This window comes from Heterodontus francisci, chromosome 33, assembly GCF_036365525.1.
Source record: "Heterodontus francisci isolate sHetFra1 chromosome 33, sHetFra1.hap1, whole genome shotgun sequence".
Classification (NCBI taxonomy): domain Eukaryota; kingdom Metazoa; phylum Chordata; class Chondrichthyes; order Heterodontiformes; family Heterodontidae; genus Heterodontus; species Heterodontus francisci.
In genome coordinates this window covers 26,352,205-26,377,633 of record NC_090403.1, presented here as the reverse complement: position 1 = coordinate 26,377,633, position 25,429 = coordinate 26,352,205, and the positions used below count along the sequence as shown (strand labels likewise).

Sequence of the window (25,429 nt, the reverse complement as noted above, 5' to 3'; positions counted from 1 at the left end):
GGCATCAAGCGGTGACCCTGGGCTGTGACCCGGGGTCTCTGCAATGTCCAACCTGCGAAGTGTGAACAGGAAAAGCGCGATGTGAGCACACCGGGGAGAGAGTGGATTTCAAAGGGAATCGCTCTTTCTGGAGCCGAATGTCAGCATTAAAAGCCGCGGCACCGGATTACCGCTGTCAGTGTCTCTCTAAACCCGGATTATAAAATACAGCCCCAATACATGTTCACACTCCCCCCAATACAGACTCTCCCTTCATGCCCCGGTGATCTGAACCCACCCAACGTTGAACTGGAATCGAGAGCTGGTTCAATGTTTTTCTACCGGGGATTTTCCAGTTGCTGCCTCTGGACTCTCCAGCTTTTCGATTCCTTACATCAGAAAGAAATAGCACAAACTCCAAAAATCCTGCAGAATATTTTCACTTTTCGAATGTAATGCCACACATTAAATCCGACAGCATGGCAGTGCCAGTGAGAGTTCCCAGCAGAATCCAGCCGCACTCTCACACCATTCAGCAACACAGACGGTCGCTCCTGGATCAGAATCGGCTGCATTTCCACTTTCACAGTTTAAGTCAGTGAACAAGAAGCGTTTTGGCGCTGAACATCGAAGCCGTCGGTTACTCATCCTTCAGATCAGTGTTTTACTCTGGGTCGCTTGGGATGGCTTTGCCCAGTGTTTGGAGATTTTGGATGGTGTTGGTCTTGTTGCCCGGGACCCTGAGTCTGGGCTGTGAGAGGTTGCAGTTACAACAAGTTCTCAACACAGAGACTCTGAGCAAACTGAATGAAATGGTGAGTTTAAAACACATTCAGAACCATAACCGGACCACACAGGGTTTGTTTGTTGTGAAAAGCCATATTTGGAGAAATAGTTTGCAGTTTATAATTTTGCTAATTAATAGTCAGTGATTCTGTAGTATTTCAGTTTCTGGGGCTGATTGTAACAGTGATTGTTATCTCCTCTCAGGGCGGTCCCTTTCCTCGACACTGTGTAAAACAGAGGCTCTCGCTGAAAACTAAGCCCTTGAACCTGATGAAACTTTCGAAGGGATTCGAGGTGAGTGAACACTGGGTTTATTTTATTCGAACTGGAGTTTTATTGAGAGTATGAGTAAGATCATCAACCTGATCCGAAATTTCAACACCAGGAAATTTAAATCCAGTGTTTTCCGCCCATTGGTGTGAGAAGGACAGCAGAACTACTCAGTCATTCACTCACTAACTATATCACTCACAATGACAGCACTTACTTTCTCCTTAATTCTAACAGTGGAGGAACGGCGATATACTCCCAAGTCAGGATGGTTTGTAGCTTGGAGGGGAACACGCAGGTGATAGTGTTGCCAAGCAGCTGCTGTGGTAGAGGTTGCAGCTTTGGAAAGTGCTGTCGAAGAATTCTTGGTGATTTGCTGCAGTGCATCTTGTACAAGTTACACACTGCAATGCTGGTGGAGGGAGAGAATGTTGAAGGTGTTGGATCAGGTGTCAATCAATTGGGCTGCTTTGTCCTGGATGGTGTCGAGCATCTTGAGTGTTGTTGGAGCTGCACTCATCCAGGCAAGTGGAGAGTATTCCATCACATTCCTGACTTGTGCCTTGTAGGTGGTGGACTGGCATTGGGGAGTCAGGAGGTGAATTACTCCCGCAGAATTACCAGCCTCTGAGCTGCTCTTGTTGCCACAGTATTTATATGACTGGTCCTGTTAAGTTTCTGGTCAATGATAACCCTCAGGATGTTGATAGTGGGATATTCAGTGATGGTAATGTTGTTGAATATCAAGTGGAGATGGTTAGATTCTCTCTTGTTGGAGATGGTCATTGCTTGGCACTTGTGGTCATGAATGTTACTTGTCACTTATCAGCCGAAGCCTGAATGTTGTTCAGCTCTTGCTGCAGGTGGAGATGAACTGCTTGAGTACCTGAGGAGTCACGGTTGGTACTGAATAACGTCATCAGTGAACATTCCCACTTCTGAGCTTCTGATGGTGGGAAGGTCATTGATGAAGCGGCTGAAGATGGTTAGGTCTGGGACATTAACCTGTGAAACTCCTGCAGCGATGTCCTGGGGCTTAGATGTTTGGCTGTCAACAACCACAATCATCTTCATTTGTTCTAGGTATGACTCCAATCAATGAAGAGTTTACCCCCTGATTCACATTGACTTCAATTTTGCTAGGGCTCTTTGATTCCACACTCAGTCAAATGCTGCCTTGATGTCAAGTCAGTCACTCTCATCTTACCACTTGAATTCAGCCCTTTTGTCCATGTCTGGACAAAGGCTATTATGAGGCCTGGAGCTGGATAGCCCTGTTGGAACCCAAACTGTGCATCAGTGAACAGGTTATTGCTGTGTAAGTGCCACTTGATAGAACTGTTGACCACACCCTCCAGCACTTTGCTGATGATCGAGAGCAGACTGATGGGATGGAAATTGGCCAGATCGGATTTGAACTGTCTTTTGTGCACATGACACACCTGGGCAATTTTCTGCTTTGTTGGTAGATCGCAATGTTATAGCTGTACTGGAAAAGCTTGGCTAAGGGTGCAGCTTATTCTGGAGAACAAGTCTTCAATTCTACTGCCAGGATGTTGTCAGGCCCTATAGCCTTTGCTGTATCCTGTCCCTTCAGCCATTTCTTGATATCACGTGGAGTGAATTGAATTGGTTGAAGATTTGCATCTATGATGCTGGGGACCTCACGAGGAGGCCAAGATGGATGCAAATACTTTAGCCTTGTCTTTTGCACTAATGTTCTGGGCTCCCTCAGCATTGACACTGGGGATGTTTGTGGAGCCTTTTCCTCCTGTCAGTTGTTTAATTGTCCACCACCATACACAACTGGATGTGGCAGGGCTGCAGAGCTTTGATCTGATCCATTGGTGTGGGATCTCTTAGCTCTATGGCATGCTGCTTCTGCTGTTTAACATGCATGTTGTCCTGTGTGGTAGCTTCACCAGGTTGATATCTCATTTTTAGATATCCCTGGTGCTGCTCCTGGCTTGCTCTCTTAAACTCCTCATTGAACCAGGTCTGATCCTCTGGCTTGATGGTGATGGTCGAGTGAGGGATATGCCAGGCCATGCAGTTACAGAGTGTGATTGAATACAATTCTGCTGCTGCTGATGGCTCACAGTGCCTCATGGATGCCCAGTTTTCAGCTGCTAGATCTGTCCTGAATGTATCCCATTTAGCACCGTGGTAGTGCCATTGCACACAATGGACAGTATCCTCAGAGTGAAGATAGGACATCATCTCCATAAGGACTATGTGGTACTCACTCCTCCCAATACTGTCATGGACAGATGCATCTGCAACAGGTCGCTTGGTGAGGGCGATGTCAGGCAAATTTCCTTTTTCCTGGATCATCACCACTTGCTGCAGGCCCAGTCTGGATGTTACATCTATCAGGACTGGACCAGCTCGGTCAGTAGTGCTGCTACTGAGCCACTCTTGGTGATGGGCATTGAGGTTCTCCACCAAGAGTACATTCAGTGCCATTACGACCCACACTGCTTCCTCAAAGTGGTGTCAAACATGAAGGAGTACTGATTCATCATCTGAGGGATATACATGCATTGGAAGCAGTTCAGCAAAAGCTCTCTGGGCTGATTCCTAGGATGAAAGGGTTGTCTTATGAGGAAAGGTTGATGAGGTTGGGGCTATACTCATTGGAGATTAGAAGAATGAGAGGTGATCTCATTGAAACATATAATATTCTGAGGGGGCTTGACAGCGTAGATGCTGACAGGATGTTTTTCTTCATGAGATAGACAAGGGGGCACAATTGTAAAATAAGGAGTCTCTTTTTAAGATGGAAACGAGGAGGTCTTTCTTCTCTCAGAGGGTCTTTAATATTTGGAATTCTCTTCCCCAGAGAGCAGTGGTGGTTGATTCACCGAACATATTCAAGGCTGAGTTAGACAGATTTTTGATCTACTGGGGAGACAAGAGATATGGGGGTGGTGCTGGTTAAGGGAGGAAAGTGGAGTTAATGTCACAATCGGATCAGCCATGATCTTATTGTGTGGCAGAGCAAGTTTGATCGTCTGAGGGAGGTTTTAGGTGGTAATCAGCAGGTGATTTCCTTGCCCATGTTTGGCCTGATGGTGTAAGAATTCATGGGGTCTGGAGTCAATGTTGAGCACACTCCCTCCCCACTGTTTAATACTGTGCAACTACTTCTGGTGGGTATATCTTGTCCCATTGCGATGATGACGGAGTAGTCTGGGACAATAGCTGTATGGTATGATTCAGTGAGTATGAATCTGCCAGGCAAACTTGTGCAGTCTGTGGGACAGTTCTCTTTATTTTGGCACAGGTCCCCAGATAAATAGTAAGGAGGATTTTGTAGGGTTGACTGGTCAGAGTCTGACATTGTCATTTCTGGTGCTGTGGTCAATCTGTCAAGTTTTATTCTTATTCAACTTTTCTACAGTGGTTTGATACAACTGAATGGCTTGCTAGGCCCTTTCAGAGTCAGGTCTGGAGTCACATGTAGGCCAGACCAGGTAAGGACAGTAGATTTGGCAATGATGAAATAGATGTGTTTTTATTGACAATCCAATAGTTTCATGGTAACCATAAATGAGACTCGCTTTTAACCGCAGATTTAATAATTAAATTTAATTTCCACCAGCCACTCTGGTGGGATTTGGACTCATGTTCCCAGAGCTTTTTCCTGGCGTCTGAATTAGTATTCAAGTAACATTATCAGTACGCCAGTGTCCCCTAATCATTCTTTTAACCATTTCACAACCTCCATCTATGTTAACCATGAATCTTGTCAAATTACTTTGCTTCTCATCATCTCAGTTCCTCTAATTATTTAAACTCACCCATTCATCTTACACAATGTAACAATCTGCCTCCCTCTAACCATCTCACTCCTGAGCTACAGTGATTGGCTGTGTGGTTTGCACCATCAGGGCAGGTTACGTCATAGAATCATTGAATGGTACAGAAGAGGCCATGTGGCTCATCATGCTTGTGCAGGCTCTTTGAATGAATTATCCAATTATTCCCACTCCCCTCACTATTTCCCATAGCCATGCAAACCTTTCCTCTTCAACTATTTACTCAATTTCCCTTTCAAACCTATTATTGAATTTTTTCACCATCAATTCAGCAAAACCGTATACAGATATTTTGAAGATCTACATACACAACAATCACCACACCTCCCTCAGCAATCCTTTCTGCTACTTGATCGAATAACTCAATCAAGTTAGGCAACATGATTTTACCTTAACAAATTTTTACTGGTTGACATTTACTAAGTCATATTTTGGTAAGTGACAATTCCTTTTACCTTGGAAAAATAGTGTCGACAAACTTCCCGCCACCCATGAAGGGCGAACAGGCCTGTGGTTGTCAAGTTTACCCTCTTTCTTTTTTGAACAGGAAGAAAACTTCCAGTCCTTTGGCATCACTCTCACATCTGAGGAGGACTGGAAAATTGTGGCCAGAACTTCCATTATTTCAGCACTTACTTTCCTCAGCAACCTGAGACATATTCTATCCAGACCGGGTGACTTTCCTACTTAGAGTGCTATCAATCTTTTAACTACCTCCTCTGTATCTATTTTCACCCTATCCAATTTTTCTTCTACCTCCACCTCTGCCAAACACCCATCTTTACTGTGATATTCGAACCATCCTATTTAGTGAAGACACGTGCAAATTAATCATTTAGATCCTCAGCTGTACCCCCTGCTCCAGAAGAAAATTGCTTTTCCGGCCACTAATTACTAACCCTTCTTTCCCTTTACATGCTTGTAAAAGATTTGTAGCTTCCCTTTTTTGTTTGCAGCTAGTCCATTTTTTATGCACTCTGCCCCTCATTTCTTTGATAGTTCTCCTCTGTACTGTCTATATTCAGCTTCGTTCCCCACGTTATTATGAGCCTAATATTTATGAGAAGCCTTCCTTTTCACTATCTATTTAAGCTCTCTATCCACGGAGCTCGAATTTTTGCATGTCCTTACTTACTGCTTCATAGGAATGAACCCAGTCTGTACCCAAGATGTCTTCACTATTAAAGCCTCCCGTTGCTTATTTACTGTTGACCTATTCCTTGTTCCTTTCCATAACTACTTTAAACCGAAAAGGTATAAGACCCCCTCTAATGTCATTGTGTCTGTTGTGCACAGGCCCAGGACAGCATCCAGATTGTCCATCAAACCCTGCGTCACATCAACAAGATCTACAGCATGAACCTGGGCTCAGTTACATGGCCCCGAGACAAGGTGGAAAACTTTCGTCTTCTCCTCGATCGGCAACTCGGAGAGCTGGAAGAATGTGTCTGGAAATTGAGATCAGAGTCCAAGCCCAGGAGCAAGACTGCCATTCACAAATACTTCAGGAAACTGGAAAAGTTTCTCAAACAGAAGGTGGGACAATTGGTATTTTCTGTGTAATTACTAGCATGGAGTTCATTTCACCCCATTTAAATCTATTGATTCTCTAATGGATTTTCCCGAATATTTCCTTCCTTCAGATATTCAGTGACTGTGCCTGGGAAATAATCCGCACTGAGACCAGAGCCTGTTTACAACAGATCCTTGTTATAACAGCAAAAATCAGAAGAAGAAACTGAAGACTTTCCAAAGACATGTTTCAGTACAGACTGGAAAAAATAAATATTTATTTTAAATGCCTTAAATGTATAACTACATATATTTTATTCAACAATATTTATTTTATTTAATATTTTAATGTAATTGGATTGCTGTAATGATGCCATTGGCAGCAAAATGACCGATAGAGAAGAATGACTGGCTTAATATTGTTTCATATTTAATTATTTATTTTAATTTATTTATATTTATTACTGTGATAACTTCCTGTGATGAAATGCTAAAGGGCTCATTGTGGGGAGTCTGGTTTTGAATGCCCTATTGGGCTTTCAAGGGTGTAGGCTTGCAGATCAATGAACCCTGAGTCACACTGACCTTTACAATTCTGCTCTCCAAAGAGCCCAAACTACAATCCATCTCAATTCATCCTAATTCATTGATATTTATTGTTGTGATTTGTTCACATAATGAAATGTTACAGTGTTATACAATGTGTAAAGTGAGTTTAAAAATTAACTTATTGATATTTATTAAGAGTTGTGGGATAGACAATGTTTTTGTAAACTGGAAATCTTTTATACTGAATGAATATATGTTGGTGTAAATAAATTGTTTTCAAAAATTCACATTTACAAGAATAATATCTATTTCTCATTTGTGTTGATCAGTTTTCCATACTCACTATAAATGCTCTGGATTTTTCTCCTTGCTGTCTGTTACTGATACAATCTCTGCTCAAGTCTCCTCTCTCTGCTGTCTGATTTTCCCTCACTGCTCAAAGCTGTCAATCCATTTCAAACCCAATTTACCTGATTTTCCACTCTTTTCTCAACTTCATATCCGCACTCCAAATGAGAGAGGATTAAGCCTTAGGTGTTAGAAGAACAAAGAACAAAGAGAAGTACAGCACAGGAACAGGCCCTTCGGCCCTCCAAGAATACGCCGATCCAGATCCTCTATCTAAATCTGTCGCCTATTTTCTAAGGGTCTGTATCTCTTTACTTCCTGCCCATTCATGTATCTGTCTCGATACATCTTAAAAGACGCTATCGTGCCCGCGTCTACCACCTCCGCTGGTAATGCGTTCCATGCACCCACCACCCTCTGCGTAAAGAAGTTTCCACAGATATCCCCCCTAAACTTTTCCCCTTTCACTTTGAACTCGTGTCCCCTTGTAATTGAATCCCCCACTCTGGGAAAAAGCTTCTTGCTATCCACCCTGCCTATACCTCTCATGATTTTGTACACCTCAATCAGGTCCCCCCTCAACCTCCGTCTTTCTAATGAAAATAATCCTAATCTACTCAACCTCTCTTCATAGCTAGCGCCCTCCATACCAGGCAACATCCTGGTGAACCTCCTCTGCACCCTCTCCAAAGCATCCACATCCTTTTGGTAATGTGGCGACCAGAACTGCACGCAGTATTCCAAATGTGGCCGAACCAAAGTCCTATACAACTGTAACATGACCTGCCAACTCTTGCACTCAATACCCCGTCCGATGAAGGAAAGCATGCCGTATGCCTTCTTGACCACTCTATTGACCTGCGTTGCCACCTTCAGGGAACAATGAACCTGAACACCCAAATCTCTCTGTACATCAATTTTCCCCAGGACTTTTCCATTTACTGTATAGTTCACTCTTGAATTGGATCTTCCAAAATGCAACACCTCGCATTTGCCCTGATTGAACTCCATCTGCCATTTCTATGCCCAACTCTCCAATCTATCTATATTCTGCTGTATTCTCTGACAGTCCCCTTCAGTATCTGCTACTCCACCAATCTTAGTGTCGTCTGCAAACTTGCTAATCAGACCACCTATACTTTCCTCCAAATCATTTATGTATATCACAAACAACAGTGGTCCCAGCACAGATCCCTGTGGAACACCACTGGTCACACGTCTCCAATTTGAGAAACTCCCTTCCACTGCTACTCTCTGTCTCCTGTTGCCCAGCCAGTTCTTTATCCATCTAGCTAGTACACCTTGGACCCCATGCGCCTTCACTTTCTCCATCAGCCTACCATGGGGAACCTTATCAAACGCCTTACTGAAGTCCATGTATATGACATCTACAGCCCTTCCATCATCAATCAACTTTGTCACTTCCTCAAAGAATTCTATTAAGTTGGTAAGACATGACCTTCCCTGCACAAAACCATGTTGCCTATCACTGATAAGCCCATTTTCTTCCAGATGGGAATAGATCCTATCCCTCAGTATCTTCTCCAGCAGCTTCCCTACCACTGACGTCAGGCTCACCAGTCTATAATTACCTGGACTTTCCCTGCTACCCTTCTTAAGCAAGGGGTCAACATTAGAAATTCTCCAGTCCTCCGGGACCTCACCCGTGTTTAAGGAGGTTGCAAAGATATCTGTTAAGGCCCCAACTATTTCCTCTCTCGCTTCCCACAGTAACCTGGGATAGATCCCATCCGGACCTGGGGACTTGTCCAGCTTAATGCCTTTTAGAATACCCAACACTTCCTCCCTCCTTATGCCGACTTGACCTAGAGTAATCAAACATCTGTCCCTAACCTCAACATCCGTCATGTCCCTCTCCTCAGTGAATACCGATGCAAGGTACTCGTTTAGAATCTCACCCGTTTTCTCTGACTCCACGCATAACTTTCCTCCTTTGTCCTTGAGTGGGCCAATTCTTTCTCTAGTTACCCTCTTGCTCCTTATATATGAATAAAAGGCTTTGGGATTTTCCTTAACCCTGTTTGCGAAAGATATTTCATGACCCCTTTTAGCCTTCTTAATTCCTCGTTTCAGATTGGTCCTACAATCCCGATATTCTTTCAAAGCTTCGTCTTTCTTCAGCCGCCTAGACCTTATGTGTGCTTCCTTTTTCCTCTTTGCTAGTCTCACAATTTCACCTGTCATCCATGGTTCCCTAATCTTGCCATTTCTACCCCTCATTTTCACAGAAACATGTCTCTCCTGCACGCTAATCAACCTCTCTTTAAAAGCCTCCCACATATCAAAAGTGGATTTACCTTCAAACAGCTGCTCCCAATCTACATTCCCCAGCTCCTGCCGAATTTTGGTATAGTTGGCCTTCCCCCAGTTTAGCACTCTTCCTTTAGGACCACTCTCGTCTTTGTCCATGAGTATTCTAAAACTTACGGAATTGTGATCACTATTCCCAAAGTAGTCCCCTACTGAAACGTCAACCACCTGGCCCGGCTCATTTCCCAACACCAGGTCCAGTATGGCCCCTTCCCGAGTTGGACTATTTACATACTGCTCTAGAAAACCCTCCTGGATGCTCCTTACAAATTCTGCTCCATCTAGACCTCTAACATTAAGTGAATCCCAGTCAATGTTGGGAAAACTAAAATCTCCTATCACCACCATCCTGTTGCTCCTGCAGCTTTCCATAATCTGTTTACATATTTGGACCTCTATCTCACGCTCGCTGTTGGGAGGCCTATAGTACAGCCCCAACATTGTTACCGCACCCTTCCTATTTCTGAGTTCTGCCCATATTGCCTCATAGCTCGAGTCCTCCTTAGTGCCTTCCTTCAGCACAGCTGTGATATCCTCTTTGACCAGTAATGCAACTCCTCCACCCCTTTTACCTCCCTCTCTATCCCGCCTGAAGCATCGGTATCCTGGGATATTTAGTTGCCAATCATGCCCTTCCCTTAACCAAGTCTCAGTAATAGCAATAACATCATACTCCCAGGTACTAATCCAAGCCCTAAGTTCATCTGCCTTACCTACTACACTTCTTGCATTAAAACAAATACACCTCAGACCACCAGTTCCTGTTAAACAGGAAAGGGCAAAATAAAGCCATCAATTGGAAATGGACGGAGAAAAGGAATGGGTGGCGGCAGGAGATGACTGGAGTATCTGACACAGAGTACAGACGGGGAAATCAATCAATGGGTGTGATGAGTGAGAATGAGTGAAAAGTGGGAGTGTCTTACACCTTCTGAAAATCTATATCTTTAACACTGATTGCATTTCTGTCGATTTGTATGTGAGCTTATTGAAAACTTAAACGGTATTCTGCAAGCACAAGTATTATTTACAGATTCGTGTTGACTGTCCCTCATGCTTCTCCGACTTCTCAATTATTTCACCCCATACTATGAACTCCATAGAGTTACATACAGTTGAATTAAGTCTAATATCTTGCCACCCTGCAATCCTTTGGCACAATACTTGTTTCTGAAGTTGATTGGAAAATTATGATTTGTTCTTTCTCTCATTGACCTTATTTCATAGTTTCTTAGATTGCATATGATCTGGACCTGGTGTATTTTCTACTGTCATTCACACTTACTTGTTTTTATCCTCCCTTCCCTTTGGTCCACTGATATGCACTTCATCCTTGCTTTTGTGTATTCATCTCAATATTTCTACCATTTGTTCAAACACAAGTCTTCATTCATCCACAAGTGCACACAGCCCTTCACTGACTATCCTCTCATTTCTTATGAATACATTTCCCCTGGGTTTGTCCACAGTCAATTCATCAATATACATTTTTTCTATGCATGTTGGAAAACTTCAGAGACTTATTCCACAGGATCACGCCAGGGCCTGGAGTGAACCTTTGGCTTAGTATTTTGATTACTGCCTCGGGTCAGAGGATGGGATGTCCCAGAGTGTCTCAATGGAGGGTCCAAATTCTGGTTCTGAATTCTGGGTTGACATCCACGTGTGCACATGTATCCAGTGGATTCCCCATACTCCGCATGGTTTATGAGAGCCTATAATACTCTCCTGTTGTCTTGGACTGATCAATCTGTCAATTGGTATGTTTATGGCCATGGAAGGAATGCTCAAGACGCCATTTGTCAGACTGTTAATCATCCTGCAAATCCTCCCATTAGTTCGCACTATTCTCTCCAAGCGAATAATAGAAAGATATGGAAAGAGCAACCTTATGACCAAAGGCTGCAATTATATCATGGCAGTTTGGCAGTTGCCATGTCAAAATTGGATTTCAAATGCTAACATAGCAATTTACAATGATAAATGCTGACAAACAGCTTCACCTAAATTGTTAGTCAATCTCCCATTATCTTTTACGCAGCGACCAAATGGTTCAGTTTATTGCCGCTTTGCATCCCGAACATTCCATCGACCCTCTATTCATTCCTTTGTCTCCCACCCACGAAGTGACATCATAATTTCTACCTCTTTTCATCTGAAGTGCCTTGTTTTATGCACTCAGACCATCAATTTTATAATGCAAGTCTCAAAATAAATGGTGGATAGGAATTTAGAATTAACAAAAAGCAAAGAGGACTTTCCGCTCGCTTGTCCTAGTTTTTGAGAATTGCTTAAAATAGAGATATGTTGTCGAAGCTTTTCATTTTGCACTCATCAGGACAACACGCAGGAATAACCAATGTAAGGGAAAACAACATCTTATACTTCATTGTTCAATACAAGTATTGGGATTCCTACAGTTCCACGCGCTATAAGATTGACTTTGTGGTCAACCTCGTAAATAGGGCCCGAGCCATTTGCTCACCATGCAAGCTTGATGCTGAAATAGGGTGAATCAATGAAATCCTGTGTGACATTGGTGACCCTGATCAGATCATTTCTCACTGGAAATCACGGAAACATAGAAACGTGCGTAAGGCCATTATTTGTGGCCCTGAGAAATGCCCAGTCTACCTCAAATTACCCTGGAGGTAATGTATCCCAAAACATTGATCAACAGGTAAAGTTCGCTATGCAGTAGCAACACGCATGGTGTTCACCACTAACCTGATGCTGCTGTCAAGGCAAACATCATCCTGCCTATCACACAAGTGAGTTGTGTGATGTATGAATTTCAATGCCAGTGTGATGCTAAGTATTTAGGCTGCATATCCCAAAGACTGGTGAATTGTCCCTTCCACTGTTTGCAGCAGGCAACGTACAGGACGTAACCAACCAGCCCTAGGTTGCAAAGCTCAGAACACAATGTCCAACATTAGATGTGATTCTGCAATTGGACAACATTTGCTAAATAATCCGCAGTGTGCTAAGAATTACACTGACAACTAACTGAAGATTGTCAGTCGGGCTCACAGTGTGGCGCATTTGTGTGTTCTGGAAGCTACATATCTTATTACGCAGGGTTCTGTTCGGTGCACACAGAATGAACATGTACACACATTGCCGCTGTTTCAGCCATTTGCTGGTTCATTCCTCAGAGAAATGCCTTGACCAGCCAGAGTCAAGCTGCCTGGTTTAAATTTCAAACAAAGCTTGACAGTTAACTGTCAGTCACCATAAACTGGTGCATGCTCCATGTCAAAGCCTCTACCAATCAGATTTCACTTGCCAACCAATCAGCACTCTGTTCTCATACAGAATAAGTTGTTGTTTCCCCTGACATTGGTTATTCTTGCCTGTTGGCCTGATGAGTGCAAGAACAAAAGCTTCCACAATATGTCTCTATTTTTAGCAGTTCTCAAGTTCTGTACTACCACATGACTATTTGTCCTGGTTTGCTCAGTGCAACTCACCCAAAGTCAGTGAAATAACTGTGAAAGATTGACCGCTGTTACCTGCAAATTACGTCCAGGGCAAATTGAGTTTCCACTCTCACCGCTAGTTTAGAAAAAAAATTGCACTGGAAGCAGTTTGTGCCAAAATAGTGGCTTTATTGCCAGGATAAATTAATCACCATTGTAATTGCAGGCCTCTCCGGAGGATCCAAATCTTAAAGTGCTTCATTTGGGCAATAAGGACAAGATTCGGCAAGTTTACTTTACGAAGAAAATGACTATTGCACCCAAATATAACTAACAAATGGGCCTATATATTTTAAAATGCCAATTTTGGTCGCCACATTACCAAAAGGATGTGGATGCTTTGGAGAGGGTGCAGAGGAGATTCACCAGGATGTTGCCTGGTTTGGAGGGCGCTAGCTATGAAGAGAGGTTGAGCAGATTAGGATTATTTTCATTAGAAAGGCAGAGGTTGAGGGGGGACCTGATTGAGGTGTACAAAATCATGAGAGGTATAGACAGAGTGGATAGCAAGAAGCTTTTTCCCAGAGTGGGGTATTCAATTACAAGGGGACACGAGTTCAAAGTGAAAGGGGAAAAGTTTAGGGGGGATATGCGTGGAAATTTCTATACGCAGAGGGTGGTGGGTGCATGGAACGCTTTGCCAGCGGAGGTGGTAGACGCGGGCATGATAGCGTCTTTTAAGATGTATCTAGACAGATACATGAATGGGCAGGAAGTAAAGAGATACAGACCCTTAGAAAATAGGCGACAGGTTTAGAGAGAGGATTTGGATCGGCGTAGGCTTGGAGGGCCGAAGGGCCTGTTCCTGTGCTGTAATTTTCTTTGTTCTTTGTTCTTAATTTCAGTCATTTAAAATCTCACAGCTGCAGGATTGATAGTGTCATTTAAAATGCTTACTTTTTGTGATAAATCCATTTTCTGCTGTATGAATCAAACTGCAACTGTTTCCACTCTTAAATATCTAATCGAACAGTTTAAGGCAGTTTTATTAAAAATACATTTGAAATCCCTGACCGATTTGTTGGTTCATGGCAGATTTTGCGTTTGGGGATTGGCAAACGAATTTGAGCGGAAACTCGAGAACAAAATCTCAAAACATCCAATTTCGTTCGGAGCGCAATGAGGCAAAATTGGGGATAAACCCATCTATTTGCTCTCCCCATGAATTCCTACAAAGCGGAATCTCTACCCCAATGGGGTGACAAGATGTTGACATTAGGAAGTCCAATTATGCAGAATGATAAAGGTACAGAGTAAGATTATAATGGACGCGCTGCTAAGAGTCCTTGCTACTTCCTTTTATGTTACCCACCAGTGTTTTAAACATTCCTCCTTAAATTCCCTAACCCTCCTTCCGCCTCCATTCGAAACTATTTACAATTCCTACAGTTTTATTCACCATTATCCTGTTACCATCAGCATTATTCTAAATTGCAGTTTTTCTCCCGGCTAAAGCTGGTGCTCGTGGGATCTCAGTCCCACATCCACCCGGACGGAAGTTTTTGATCACAGTTTCAGATGAGATTGATTTTGTGACATTCCCTTTGGAATCGGGGATATCCCGGATATCCCAAACCCTGTTGCAGCTCCCCCTCAGCCCTCTCAGTGTGACCCGCTCTGTTTACAAACTCTCCTCCCTTTCGGAAATGACAAAACTCGTCACTTTCCCTGAGACACTTTCACTTTCGATGTAATTGACACAAGGTTCATTTCCACAGAGAAACTGACACGGACACTTTCCCGGGAGGGATACAAGAAAGAAATGATGAAAGAAAAGGGAGCGGGATCACTTTGGGACTCAGAGTCGAAGCAGATTAAATTTTCTTTCAAACAAACTCTGAAAATGACCGCAGAAAAGAGCCCAGAAATGACAAACTTCTTCCACTGAATGAGCAGATTCTCCGACAGGTGAATCCGAGCGGAGACATTCGGCATCAAGCGGTGACCCTGGGCTGTGACCCGGGGTCTCTGCAATGTCCAACCTGCGAAGTGTGAACAGGAAAAGCGCGATGTGAGCACACCGGGGAGAGAGTGGATTTAAAAGGGAATCGCTCTTTCTGGAGCCGAATGTCAGCATTAAAAGCCGCGGCACCGGATTACCGCTGTCAGTGTCTCTCTAAACCCGATTATAAAATACAGCCCCAATACATGTTCACACTCCCCCCAATGCAGACTCTCCCTTCATGCCCCGGTGATCTGAACCCACACAACATTGAACTGGAATCGAGAGCTGGTTCAATGTTTTTCTACCGGGGATTTTCCAGTCGCTGGCTCTGGAGTCTCCAGATTTTCGATTCCTTACATCAAAAAGAAATAGCACAAACTCCAAAAATCCTGCAGAATATTTTCACTTTTCGAATGTAATGCCACACATTAAATCCGACAGCATGGCAGTGTCAGTGAGAGATCCCAGCAGAATCCAGCCGCACTCTCACACCATTCAGCAACACAGACGGTCGCTCCTGGATCAGAATCGGCTGCATTTCCACTTTCACAGTTTCAGTCAGTGAACAAGAAGCGTTTTGGCGCTGAACATCGAAGCCGTCGGTTACTCATCCTTCAGATCAGTGTTTTACTCTGGGTCGCTTGGGATGGCTTTCCCCAGTGTTTGGAGATTTTGGATGGTGTTGGTCTTGTTGCCCGGGACCCTGAGTCTGGGCTGTGAGAGGTTGCAGTTACAACAAGTTCTCAACACAGAGACTCTGAGCAAACTGAATGAAATGGTGAGTTTAAAACACATTCAGAACCATAACCGGACCACACAGGGTTTGTTTGTTGTGAAAAGCCATATCAGGAGAAATAGTTTGCAGTTTATAATTTTGCTAATTAATAGTCAGTGATTCTGTAGTATTTCAGTTTCTGGGGCTGATTGTAACAGTGATTGTTATCTCCTCTCAGGGCGGTCCCTTTCCTCGACAGTGTGTAAAACAGAGGCTCTCGCTGAAAACCAAGCCCTTGAACCTGATGAAACTTTCGAAGGGATTCGAGGTGAGTGAACACTGGGTTTATTTTATTCGAACTGGAGTTTTATTGAGAGTATGAGTAAGATCATCAACCTGATCAGTAATTTCAACACCAGGAAATTTAAATCCAGTGTTTTCCGCCCATTGGTGTGAGAATGACAGCAGAACTACTCAGTCATTCACTCACTAACTACATCACTCACAATGACAGCACTTACTTTCTCCTTAATTCTAACAGTGGAGGAACGGCGATATACTCCCAAGTCAGGATGGTTTGTAGCTTGGAGGGGAACACGCAGGTGATAGTGTTGCCAAGCAGCTGCTGTGGTAGAGGTTGCAGCTTTGGAAAGTGCTGTCGAAGAATTCTTGGTGATTTGCTGCAGTGCATCTTGTACAAGTTACACACTGCAATGCTGGTGGAGGGAGAGAATGTTGAAGGTGTTGGATCTGGTGTCAATCAATTGGGCTGCTTCGTCCTGGATGGTGTCGAGCATCTTGAGTGTTGTTGGAGCTGCACTCATCCAGGCAAGTGGAGAGTATTCCATCACATTCCTGACTTGTGCCTTGTAGGTGGTGGACTGGCATTGGGGCGTCAGGAGGTGAATTACTCCCGCAGAATTACCAGCCTCTGAGCTGCTCTTGTTGCCACAGTATTTATATGACTGGTCCTGTTAAGTTTCTGGTCAATGATAACCCTCAGGATGTTGATAGTGGGATATTCAGTGATAGTAATGTTGTTGAATATCAAGTGGAGATGGTTAGATTCTCTCTTGTTGGAGATGGTCATTACTTGGCACTTGTGGTCATGAATGTTACTTGTCACTTATCAGCCCAAGCCTGAATGTTGTTCAGCTCTTGCTGCAGGTGGAGATGAACTGCTTGAGTACCTGAGGAGTCTCAGTTGGTACTGAAAAAAGTCATCAGTGAACATTCCCACTTCTGAGCTTCTGATGGTGGGAAAGTAATTGATGAAGCGGCTGAAGATGGTTTGGTCTGGGACACGAACCTGTGAAACTCCTGCAGCGATGTCCTGGGGCTTAGATGTTTGGCTGTCAACAACCACAACCATCTTCATTTGTTCTCGGTATGACTCCAATCAATGAAGAGTTTTCCCCCTGATTCCCATTGACTTCAATTTTGCTAGGGCTCTTTGATGCAACACTCAGTCAAATGCTGCCTTGATGTCAAGTCAGTCACTCTCATCTTACCACTTGAATTCAGCCCTTTTGTTCATGTTTGGACCAAGGCTGTTATGAGGCCTGGAGCTGGATTGACCTGTTGGAACCCAAACTGAGCATCAGTGAACAGGTTATTGCTGTCTAAGTGCCACTTGATAGAACTGTTGACCACACCCTCCAGCACTTTGCTGATGATCGAGAGCAGACTGATGGGATGGAAATTGGCCAGATTGGATTTGAACTGTCTTTTGTGCACATGACACACCTGGGCAATTTTCTGCTTTGTTGGGTAGATCGCAATGTTGTAGCTGTACTGGAAAAGCTTGGCTAAGGGTGCAGCTTATTCTGGAGAACAAGTCTTCAGTTCTACTGCCAGGATGTTGTCAGGCCCTATAGCCTTTGCTGTATCCTGTCCCTTCAGCCATTTCTTGATATCACGTGGAGTGAATTGAATTGGTTGAAGATTTGTATCTATGATGCTGGGGACCTCACGAGGAGGCCAAGATGGATGTAAATACTTTAGCCTTGTCTTTTGCACTAATGTTCTGGGCTCCCCCAGCATTGACACTGGGGATGTTTGTGGAGCCTTTTCCTCCTGTCAGTTGTTTAATTGTCCACCACCATACACAACTGGATGTGGCAGGGCTGCAGAGCTTTGATCTGATCCATTGGTGTGGGATCTCTTAGCTCTATGGCATGCTGCTTCTGCTGTTTAACATGCATGTTGTCCTGTGTGGTAGCTTCACCAGGTTGATATCTCATTTTTAGATATCCCTGGTGCTGCTCCTGGCTTGCTCTCTTAAACTCCTCATTGAACCAGGTCTGATCCTCGGGCTTGATGGTGATGGTAGAGTGAGGGACATGCCAGGCCATGCAGTTACAGAGTCTGATTGAATACAATTCTGCTGCTGCTGATGGCTCACAGTGCTTCATGGATGCCCAGTTTTCAGCTGCTAGATCTGTCCTGAATGTATCCCAATAAGCACCGTGGTAGTGCCATTGCACACAATGGACAGTATCCTCAGAGTGAAGATAGGACATCATCTCCATAAGGACTATGTGGTACTCACTCCTACCAATACTGTCATGGACAGATGCATCTGCAACAGGTCGCTTGGTGAGGGCGATGTCAGGCAAATTTTCCTTTTTCCTGGATCATCACCACTTGCTGCAGGCCCAGTCTGGATGTTACATCCATCAGGACTGGACCAGCTCGGTCAGTAGTGCTGCTACTGAGCCACTCTTGGTGATGGGCATTGAGGTTCTCCACCAAGAGTACATTCAGTGCCATTACTACCCACACTGCTTCCTCAAAGTGGTGTTAAACATGAAGGAGTATTGATTCATCATCTGAGGGATATACATGCATTGGAAGCAGTTCAGCAAAAGCTCTCTAGGCTGATTCCTAGGATGAAAGGGTTGTCTTATGAGGAAAGGTTGAGGAGGTTGGGTCGATACGCATTGGAGTTCAGAAGAATGAGAGGTGATCTTATTGAAACATATAATATTCTGAGGGGGCTTGACAGCGTAGATGCTGACAGGATGTTTTTCTTCGTGAGATAGACAAGGGGGCACAATTTTAAAATAAGGAGTCTCTTTTTAAGATGGAGACGAGGAGGTCTTTCTTCTCTCAGAGGGTCTTTAATATTTGGAATTCTCTTCCCCAGAGAGCAGTGGTGGGTGATTCACCGAACATATTCAAGGCTGAGTTAGACAGATTTTTGATCTACAGGGGAGTCACGAGATATGGGGGTGGTGCTGGTTAAGGGAGGAAAGTGGAGTTAATGTCACAATCGGATCAGCCATGATCTTATTGTGTAGCAGAGCAAGTTTGATTGTCTGAGGGAGGCACTAGGTGGTAATCAGCAGGTGATTTCCTTGCCCATGTTTGGCCTGATGGTGTGAGAATTCACGGGGTCTGGAGTCAATGTTGAGGACACTCCCTCCCGACTGTTTACTACTGTGCAACTAACTCTGCTGGCTGTATCTTGTCCCTCTGCGATGATGATGGAGTAGTCTGGGACAATGGTTGAATGGTATGATTCAGTGAGTATGAATCTGCCAGGCCAATACTTGAGCAATCTGTGGGACAGTTCTCTTTATTTTGGCACAGGTCCCCAGATAATAGTAAGGAGGATTTTGCAGGGTTGACTGGTCAGAGTCTGCCATTGTCATTTCTGGTACTGTGGTCAATCTGTCCAGTTTTATTCTTATTCAACTTTTCGACAGTGGTTTGATACAACTGAGTGGCTTGCGAGGCCCTTTCAGAGTCGGGTCTGGAGTCACATATAGGCCAGACCAGGTAAGGGCAGTAGATTGGGCATTGATGAAATAGATGTGTTTTTAATGACAATCCATTAGTTTCATGGTAACCATAAATGAGACTAGCTTTTAACCGCAGATTTAATAATTATATTTAATTTCCACCAGCCACTCTGGTGGGATTTGGACTCATGTTCCCAGAGCTTTTTCCTGGCGTCTGAATTAGTATTCAAGTAACATTATCAGTACGCCAGTGTCCCCTAATCATTCTTTTAACCACTTCACACCCTCCATCTATGTTAACCATGAATCTTGTCAAATTACCTTGCTTCTCATCATCTCACTTCCTCTAATTATCTAAACTCACCCATTCATCTTACACAATGTAACAATCTGCCTCCCTCTAACCATCTCACTCCTGAGCTACAGTGATTGGCTGTGAGGTTTGCACCATCAGGGCAGGTTAAGTCATAGAATCATTGAATGGTACAGAAGAGGCCATGTGGCTCATCATGCTTGTGCAGGCTCTTTGAATGAATTATCCAATTATTCCCACTCCCCTCACTATTTCCCATAGCCATGCAAACCTTTCCACTTCAACTATTTACTCAATTTCCCTTTCAAACCTATTATTGAATTTTTTCACCATCAATTCAGCAAATCCGTATACAGATATTTTGAAGATCTACATACACAACAATCACCACACCTCCCTCAGCAATCCTTTCTGCTACTTGATCGAATAACTCAATCAAGTTGGGCAACATGATTTTACCTTAACAAATTTTTACTGGTTGACATTTACTAAGTCATATTTTGGTAAGTGACAATTCATTTTACCTTGGAAAAATACTGTCGACAAACTTCCCGCCACCCATGAAGGGCGAACAGGCCTGTGGTTGTCAAGTTTACCCTCTTTCTTTTTTGAACAGGCAGAAAACTTCCAGTCCTTTGGCATCACTCTCACATCTAAGGAGGACTGGAAAATTGTGGCCAGAACTTCCATTATTTCAGCACTTACTTTCCTCAGCAACCTGCGACATATTCTATCCAGACTGGGTGACTTTCCTACGCAGAGTGCCACCAATCTTTTAAAGACCTCCTCTGTATCTATTTTCACCCTATCCAATTTTTCTTCTACCTCCACCTCTGCCAAACACCCATCTTTACTGTGATATTCGAACCATCCTATTTAGTGAAGACACGTGCAAATTAATCATTTAGATCCTCAGCTGTACCCCCTGCTCCAGAAGAAAATTGCTTTTCCGGCCACTAATTACTACCCCTTCTTTCCCTTTACATGCTTGTAAAAGATTTGTAGCTTCCCTTTTTTGTTTGCAGCTAGTCCATTTTTTACGCACTCTGCCCCTCATTTCTTTGATAGTTCTTCTCTGCACTGTTTATATTCAGCTTCGTTCCCCACGTTATTATGAGCCTAATATTTATGAGAAGCCTTCCTTTTCACTATCTATTTGAGCTCTCTATCCACGGAGCTCGAATTTTTGCATGTCCTTACTTTCTGCTTCATAGGAATGAACCCAGTCTGTACCCAAGATGTCTTCACTATTAAAGCCTCCCGTTGCTTATTTACTGTTGACCTATTCCTTGTTCCTTTCCATTACTACTTTAAACCGAAAAGGTATAAGACCCCCTCTAATGTAATTGTGTCTGTTGTGCACAGGCCCAGGACAGCATCCAGATTGTCCATCAAACACTGCGTCACATCAACAAGATCTACAGCATGAACCTGGGCTCAGTCACATGGCCCCGAGACAAGGTGGAAAACTTTCGTCTTCTCCTCGATCGGCAACTCGGAGAGCTGGAAGAATGTGTCTGGAAATTGAGATCAGAGTCCAAGCCCAGGATCAAGACTGCCATTCACAAATACTTCAGGAAACTGGAAAAGTTTCTCAAACAGAAGGTGGGACAATTGGTATATTCTGTGTAATTACTAGCATGTAGTTCATTTCACCCCATTTAAATCTATTGATTCTCTAATGGATTTTCCCGAATATTTCCTTCCTTCAGATATTCAGTGACTGTGCCTGGGAAATAATCCGCACTGAGACCAGAGCCTGTTTACAACAGATCCTTGTGATAACAGCAAAAATCAGAAGAAGAAACTGAAGACTTTCCAAAGACATGTTTCAGTACAGACTGGAAAAAATAAATATTTAATTTAAATTCCTTAAATGTATAACTACATATATTTTATTCAACAGTATTTATTTTATTTAATATTTTAATGTAATTGGATTGCTGTAATGATGCCATTGGCAGCAAAATGACCGATAGAGAAGAATGACTGGCTTAATATTGTTTCATATTTAATTATTTATTTAAATTTATTTATATTTATTGCTGTGATAATTTCCTGTGATGAAATGCTAAAGGGCTCATTGTGGGGAGTCTGGTTTTGAATGCACTATTGGGCTTTCAAGGGTGTAGGCTTGCAGATCAATGAACCCTGAGTCTCACCTACCTTTACAATTCTGCTCTCCAAAGAGCCCAAACTACAATCCATCTCAATTCATCCTAATTCATTGATATTTATTGTTGTGATTTGTTCACATAATGAAATGTTACAGTGTTATACAATGTGTAAAGTGAGTTTAAAAATTAACTTATTGATATTTATTAAGAGTTGTGGGATAGACAATGTTTTTGTAAACTGGAAATCTTTTATACTGAATGAACATATGTTGGTGTAAATAAATTGTTTTCAAAAATTCACATTTACAAGAATAATATCTATTTCTCATTTGTGTTGATCAGTTTTCCATACTCACTATAAATGCTCTGGATTTTTCTCCTTGCTGTCTGTTACTGATACAATCTCTGCTCAAGTCTCCTCTCTCTGCTGTCTGATTTTCCCTCACTGCTCAAAGCTGTCAATCCATTTCAAACCCAATTTACCTGATTTTCCACTCTTTTCTCAACTTCATATCCGCACTCCAAATGAGAGAGGATTAAGCCTGAGGTGTTAGAAGAACAAAGAACAAAGAGAATTACAGCACAGGAACAGGCCCTTCGGCCCTCCAAGCCTACGCCGATCCAGATCCTCTATCTAAACCTGTCGCCTATTTTCTAAGGGTCTGTATCTCTTTACTTCCTGCCCATTCATGTATCTGTCTAGATACATCTTAAAAGACGCTATCGTGCCCGCGTCTACCACCTCCACTGGTAATGCGTTCCATGCACCCACCACCCTCTGCGTAAAGAACTTTCCACAGATATCCCCCCTAAACTTTTCCCCTTTCACTTTGAACTCGTGTCCCCTTGTAATTGAATCCCCCACTCTGGGAAAAAGCTTCTTGCTATCCACCCTGTCGATACCTCTCATGATTTTGTACACCTCAATCAGGTCCCCCCTCAACCTCCGTCTTTCTAATGAAAATAATCCTAATCTACTCAACCTCTCTTCATAGCTAGCGCCCTCCATACCAGGCAACATCCTGGTGAACCTCCTCTGCACCCTCTCCAAAGCATCCACATCCTTTTGGTAATGGGGCGACCAGAACGGCACGCAGTATTCCAAATGTGGCCGAACCAAAGTCCTATACAACTGTAACATGACCTGCCAACTCTTGCACTCAATACCCCGTCCGATGAAGGAAAGCATGCCGTATGCCTTCTTGACCACTCTATTGACCTGCGTTGCCACCTTCAGGGAACAATGAACCTGAACACCCAAATCTCTCTGTACATCAATTTTCCCCAGGACTTTTCCATTTACTGTATAGTTCACTCTTGAATTGGATCTTCCAAAATGCATCACCTCGCATTTGCCCTGATTGAACTCCATCTGCCATTTCTCTGCCCAACTCTCCAGTCTATCTATATTCTGCTGTATTCTCTGACAGTCCCCTTCAGTATCTGCTACTCCACCAATCTTAGTGTCGTCTGCAAACTTGCTAATCAGACCACCTATACTTTCCTCCAAATCATTTATGTATTTCACAAACAACAGTGGTCCCAGCACGGATCCCTGTGGAACACCACTGGTCACACGTCTCCAATTTGAGAAACTCCCTTCCACTGCTACTCTCTGTCTCCTGTTGCCCAGCCAGTTCTTTATCCATCTAGCTAGTACACCTTGGACCCCATGCGCCTTCACTTTCTCCATCAGCCTACCATGGGGAACCTTATCAAACGCCTTACTGAAGTCCATGTATATGACATCTACAGCCCTTCCCTCATCAATCAACTTTGTCACTTCCTCAAAGAATTCTATTAAGTTGGTAAGACATGACCTTCCCTGCACAAAACCATGTTGCCTATCACTGATGAGCCCATTTTCTTCCAGATGGGAATAGATCCTATCCCTCAGTATCTTCTCCAGCAGCTTCCCTACCACTGACGTCAGGCTCACCGGTCTATAATTACCTGGACTTTCCCTGCTACCCTTCTTAAGCAAGGGGTCAACATTAGCAATTCTCCAGTCCTCCGGGACCTCACCCGTGTTTAAGGATGTTGCAAAGATATCTGTTAAGGCCCCAACTATTTCCTCTCTCGCTTCCCACAGTAACCTGGGATAGATCCCATCCGGACCTGGGGACTTGTCCAGCTTAATGCCTTTTAGAATACCCAACACTTCCTCCCTCCTTATGCCGACTTGACCTAGAGTAATCAAACATCTGTCCCTAACCTCAACATCCATCATGTCCCTCTCCTCGGTGAATACCGATGCAAGGTACTCGTTTAGAATCTCACCCATTTTCTCTGACTCCACGCATAACTTTCCTCCTTTGTCCTTGAGTGGGCCAATCCTTTCTCTAGTTACCCTCTTGCTCCTTATATATGAATAAAAGGCTTTGGGATTTTCCTTAACCCTGTTTGCTAAAGATATTTCATGACCCCTTTTAGCCCTCTTAATTCCTCGTTTCAAATTGGTCCTACAATCCCGATATTCTTTCAAAGCTTCGTCTTTCTTCAGCCGCCTAGACCTTATGTGTGCTTCCTTTTTCCTCTTAGCTAGTCTCACAATTTCACCTGTCATCCATGGTTCCCTAATCTTGCCATTTCTACCCCTCATTTTCACAGGAACATGTCTCTCCTGCACGCTAATCAACCTCTCTTTAAAAGCCTCCCACATATCAAAAGTGGATTTATCTTCAAACAGCTGCTCCCAATGTACATTCCCCAGCTCCTGCCGAATTTTGGTATAGTTGGCCTTCCCCCAGTTTAGCACTCTTCCTTTAGGACCACTCTCGTCTTTGTCCATGAGTATTCTAAAACTTACGGAATTGTGATCACTATTCCCAAAGTAGTCCCCTACTGAAACGTCAACCACCTGGCTCGGCTCATTTCCCAACACCAGGTCCAGTATGGCCCCTTCCCGAGTTGGACTATTTACATACTGTTCTAGAAAACCCTCCTGGATGCTCCTTACAAATTCTGCTCCATCTAGACCTCTAACATTAAGTGAATCCCAGTCAATGTTGGGAAAATTAAAATCTCCTATCACCACCATCCTGTTGCTCCTACAGCTTTCCATAATCTGTTTACATATTTGTACCTCTATCTCACGCTCGCTGTTGGGAGGCCTATAGTACAGCCCCAACATTGTTACCGCACCCTTCCTATTTCTGAGTTCTGCCCATATTGCCTCACAGCTCGAGTCCTCCTTAGTGCCTTCCTTCAGCACAGCTGTGATATCCTCTTTGACCAGTAATGCAACTCCTCCCCCCCTTTTACCTCCCTCTCTATCCCGCCTGAAGCATCGGTATCCTGGGATATTTAGTTGCCAATCATGCCCTTCCCTTAACCAAGTCTCAGTAATAGCAATAACATCATACTCCCAGGTACTAATCCAAGCCCTAAGTTCATCTGCCTTACCTACTACACTTCTTGCATTAAAACAAATACACCTCAGACCACCAGTTCCTGTTAAACAGGAAAGGGCAAAATAAAGCCATCAATTGGAAATGGACGGAGAAAAGGAATGG

General features: G+C 43.5%; 2 protein-coding genes across 2 annotated transcripts; both read left to right on the top strand.

Moving 5' to 3' along the window:
- The first annotated feature begins 662 nt into the window (after positions 1-662).
- Positions 663-6,598, top strand: LOC137347908 (interferon alpha-B-like). Its single transcript, XM_068012955.1, has 4 exons — positions 663-794; positions 970-1,059; positions 6,153-6,392; positions 6,500-6,598. Exons 1-4 carry the CDS (start codon positions 663-665, stop codon positions 6,596-6,598), a joined length of 561 nt encoding a protein of 186 aa, XP_067869056.1.
- Positions 6,599-15,669: 9,071 nt separating this feature from the next.
- LOC137347907 (interferon alpha-21-like) lies at positions 15,670-21,608 on the top strand. Its single transcript, XM_068012953.1, has 4 exons — positions 15,670-15,801; positions 15,977-16,066; positions 21,163-21,402; positions 21,510-21,608. Exons 1-4 carry the CDS (start codon positions 15,670-15,672, stop codon positions 21,606-21,608), a joined length of 561 nt encoding a protein of 186 aa, XP_067869054.1.
- The last annotated feature ends 3,821 nt before the right edge of the window (positions 21,609-25,429 follow it).

What these genes read in the sequence shown, in the direction of transcription:
- LOC137347908 (XM_068012955.1), top strand. Translation starts at nt 663, where the DNA reads ATGGCTTTGCCCAGTGTTTGGAGATTTTGGATGGTGTTGGTCTTGTTG. An exon ending in TGAGCAAACTGAATGAAATG is followed by an intron (nt 795 to 969) that starts GTGAGTTTAAAA and finishes ATCTCCTCTCAG; the next exon opens with GGCGGTCCCTTTCCTCGACA. An exon ending in AACTTTCGAAGGGATTCGAG is followed by an intron (nt 1,060 to 6,152) that starts GTGAGTGAACAC and finishes TGTTGTGCACAG; the next exon opens with GCCCAGGACAGCATCCAGAT.
- LOC137347907 (XM_068012953.1), top strand. Translation starts at nt 15,670, where the DNA reads ATGGCTTTCCCCAGTGTTTGGAGATTTTGGATGGTGTTGGTCTTGTTG. An exon ending in TGAGCAAACTGAATGAAATG is followed by an intron (nt 15,802 to 15,976) that starts GTGAGTTTAAAA and finishes ATCTCCTCTCAG; the next exon opens with GGCGGTCCCTTTCCTCGACA. An exon ending in AACTTTCGAAGGGATTCGAG is followed by an intron (nt 16,067 to 21,162) that starts GTGAGTGAACAC and finishes TGTTGTGCACAG; the next exon opens with GCCCAGGACAGCATCCAGAT.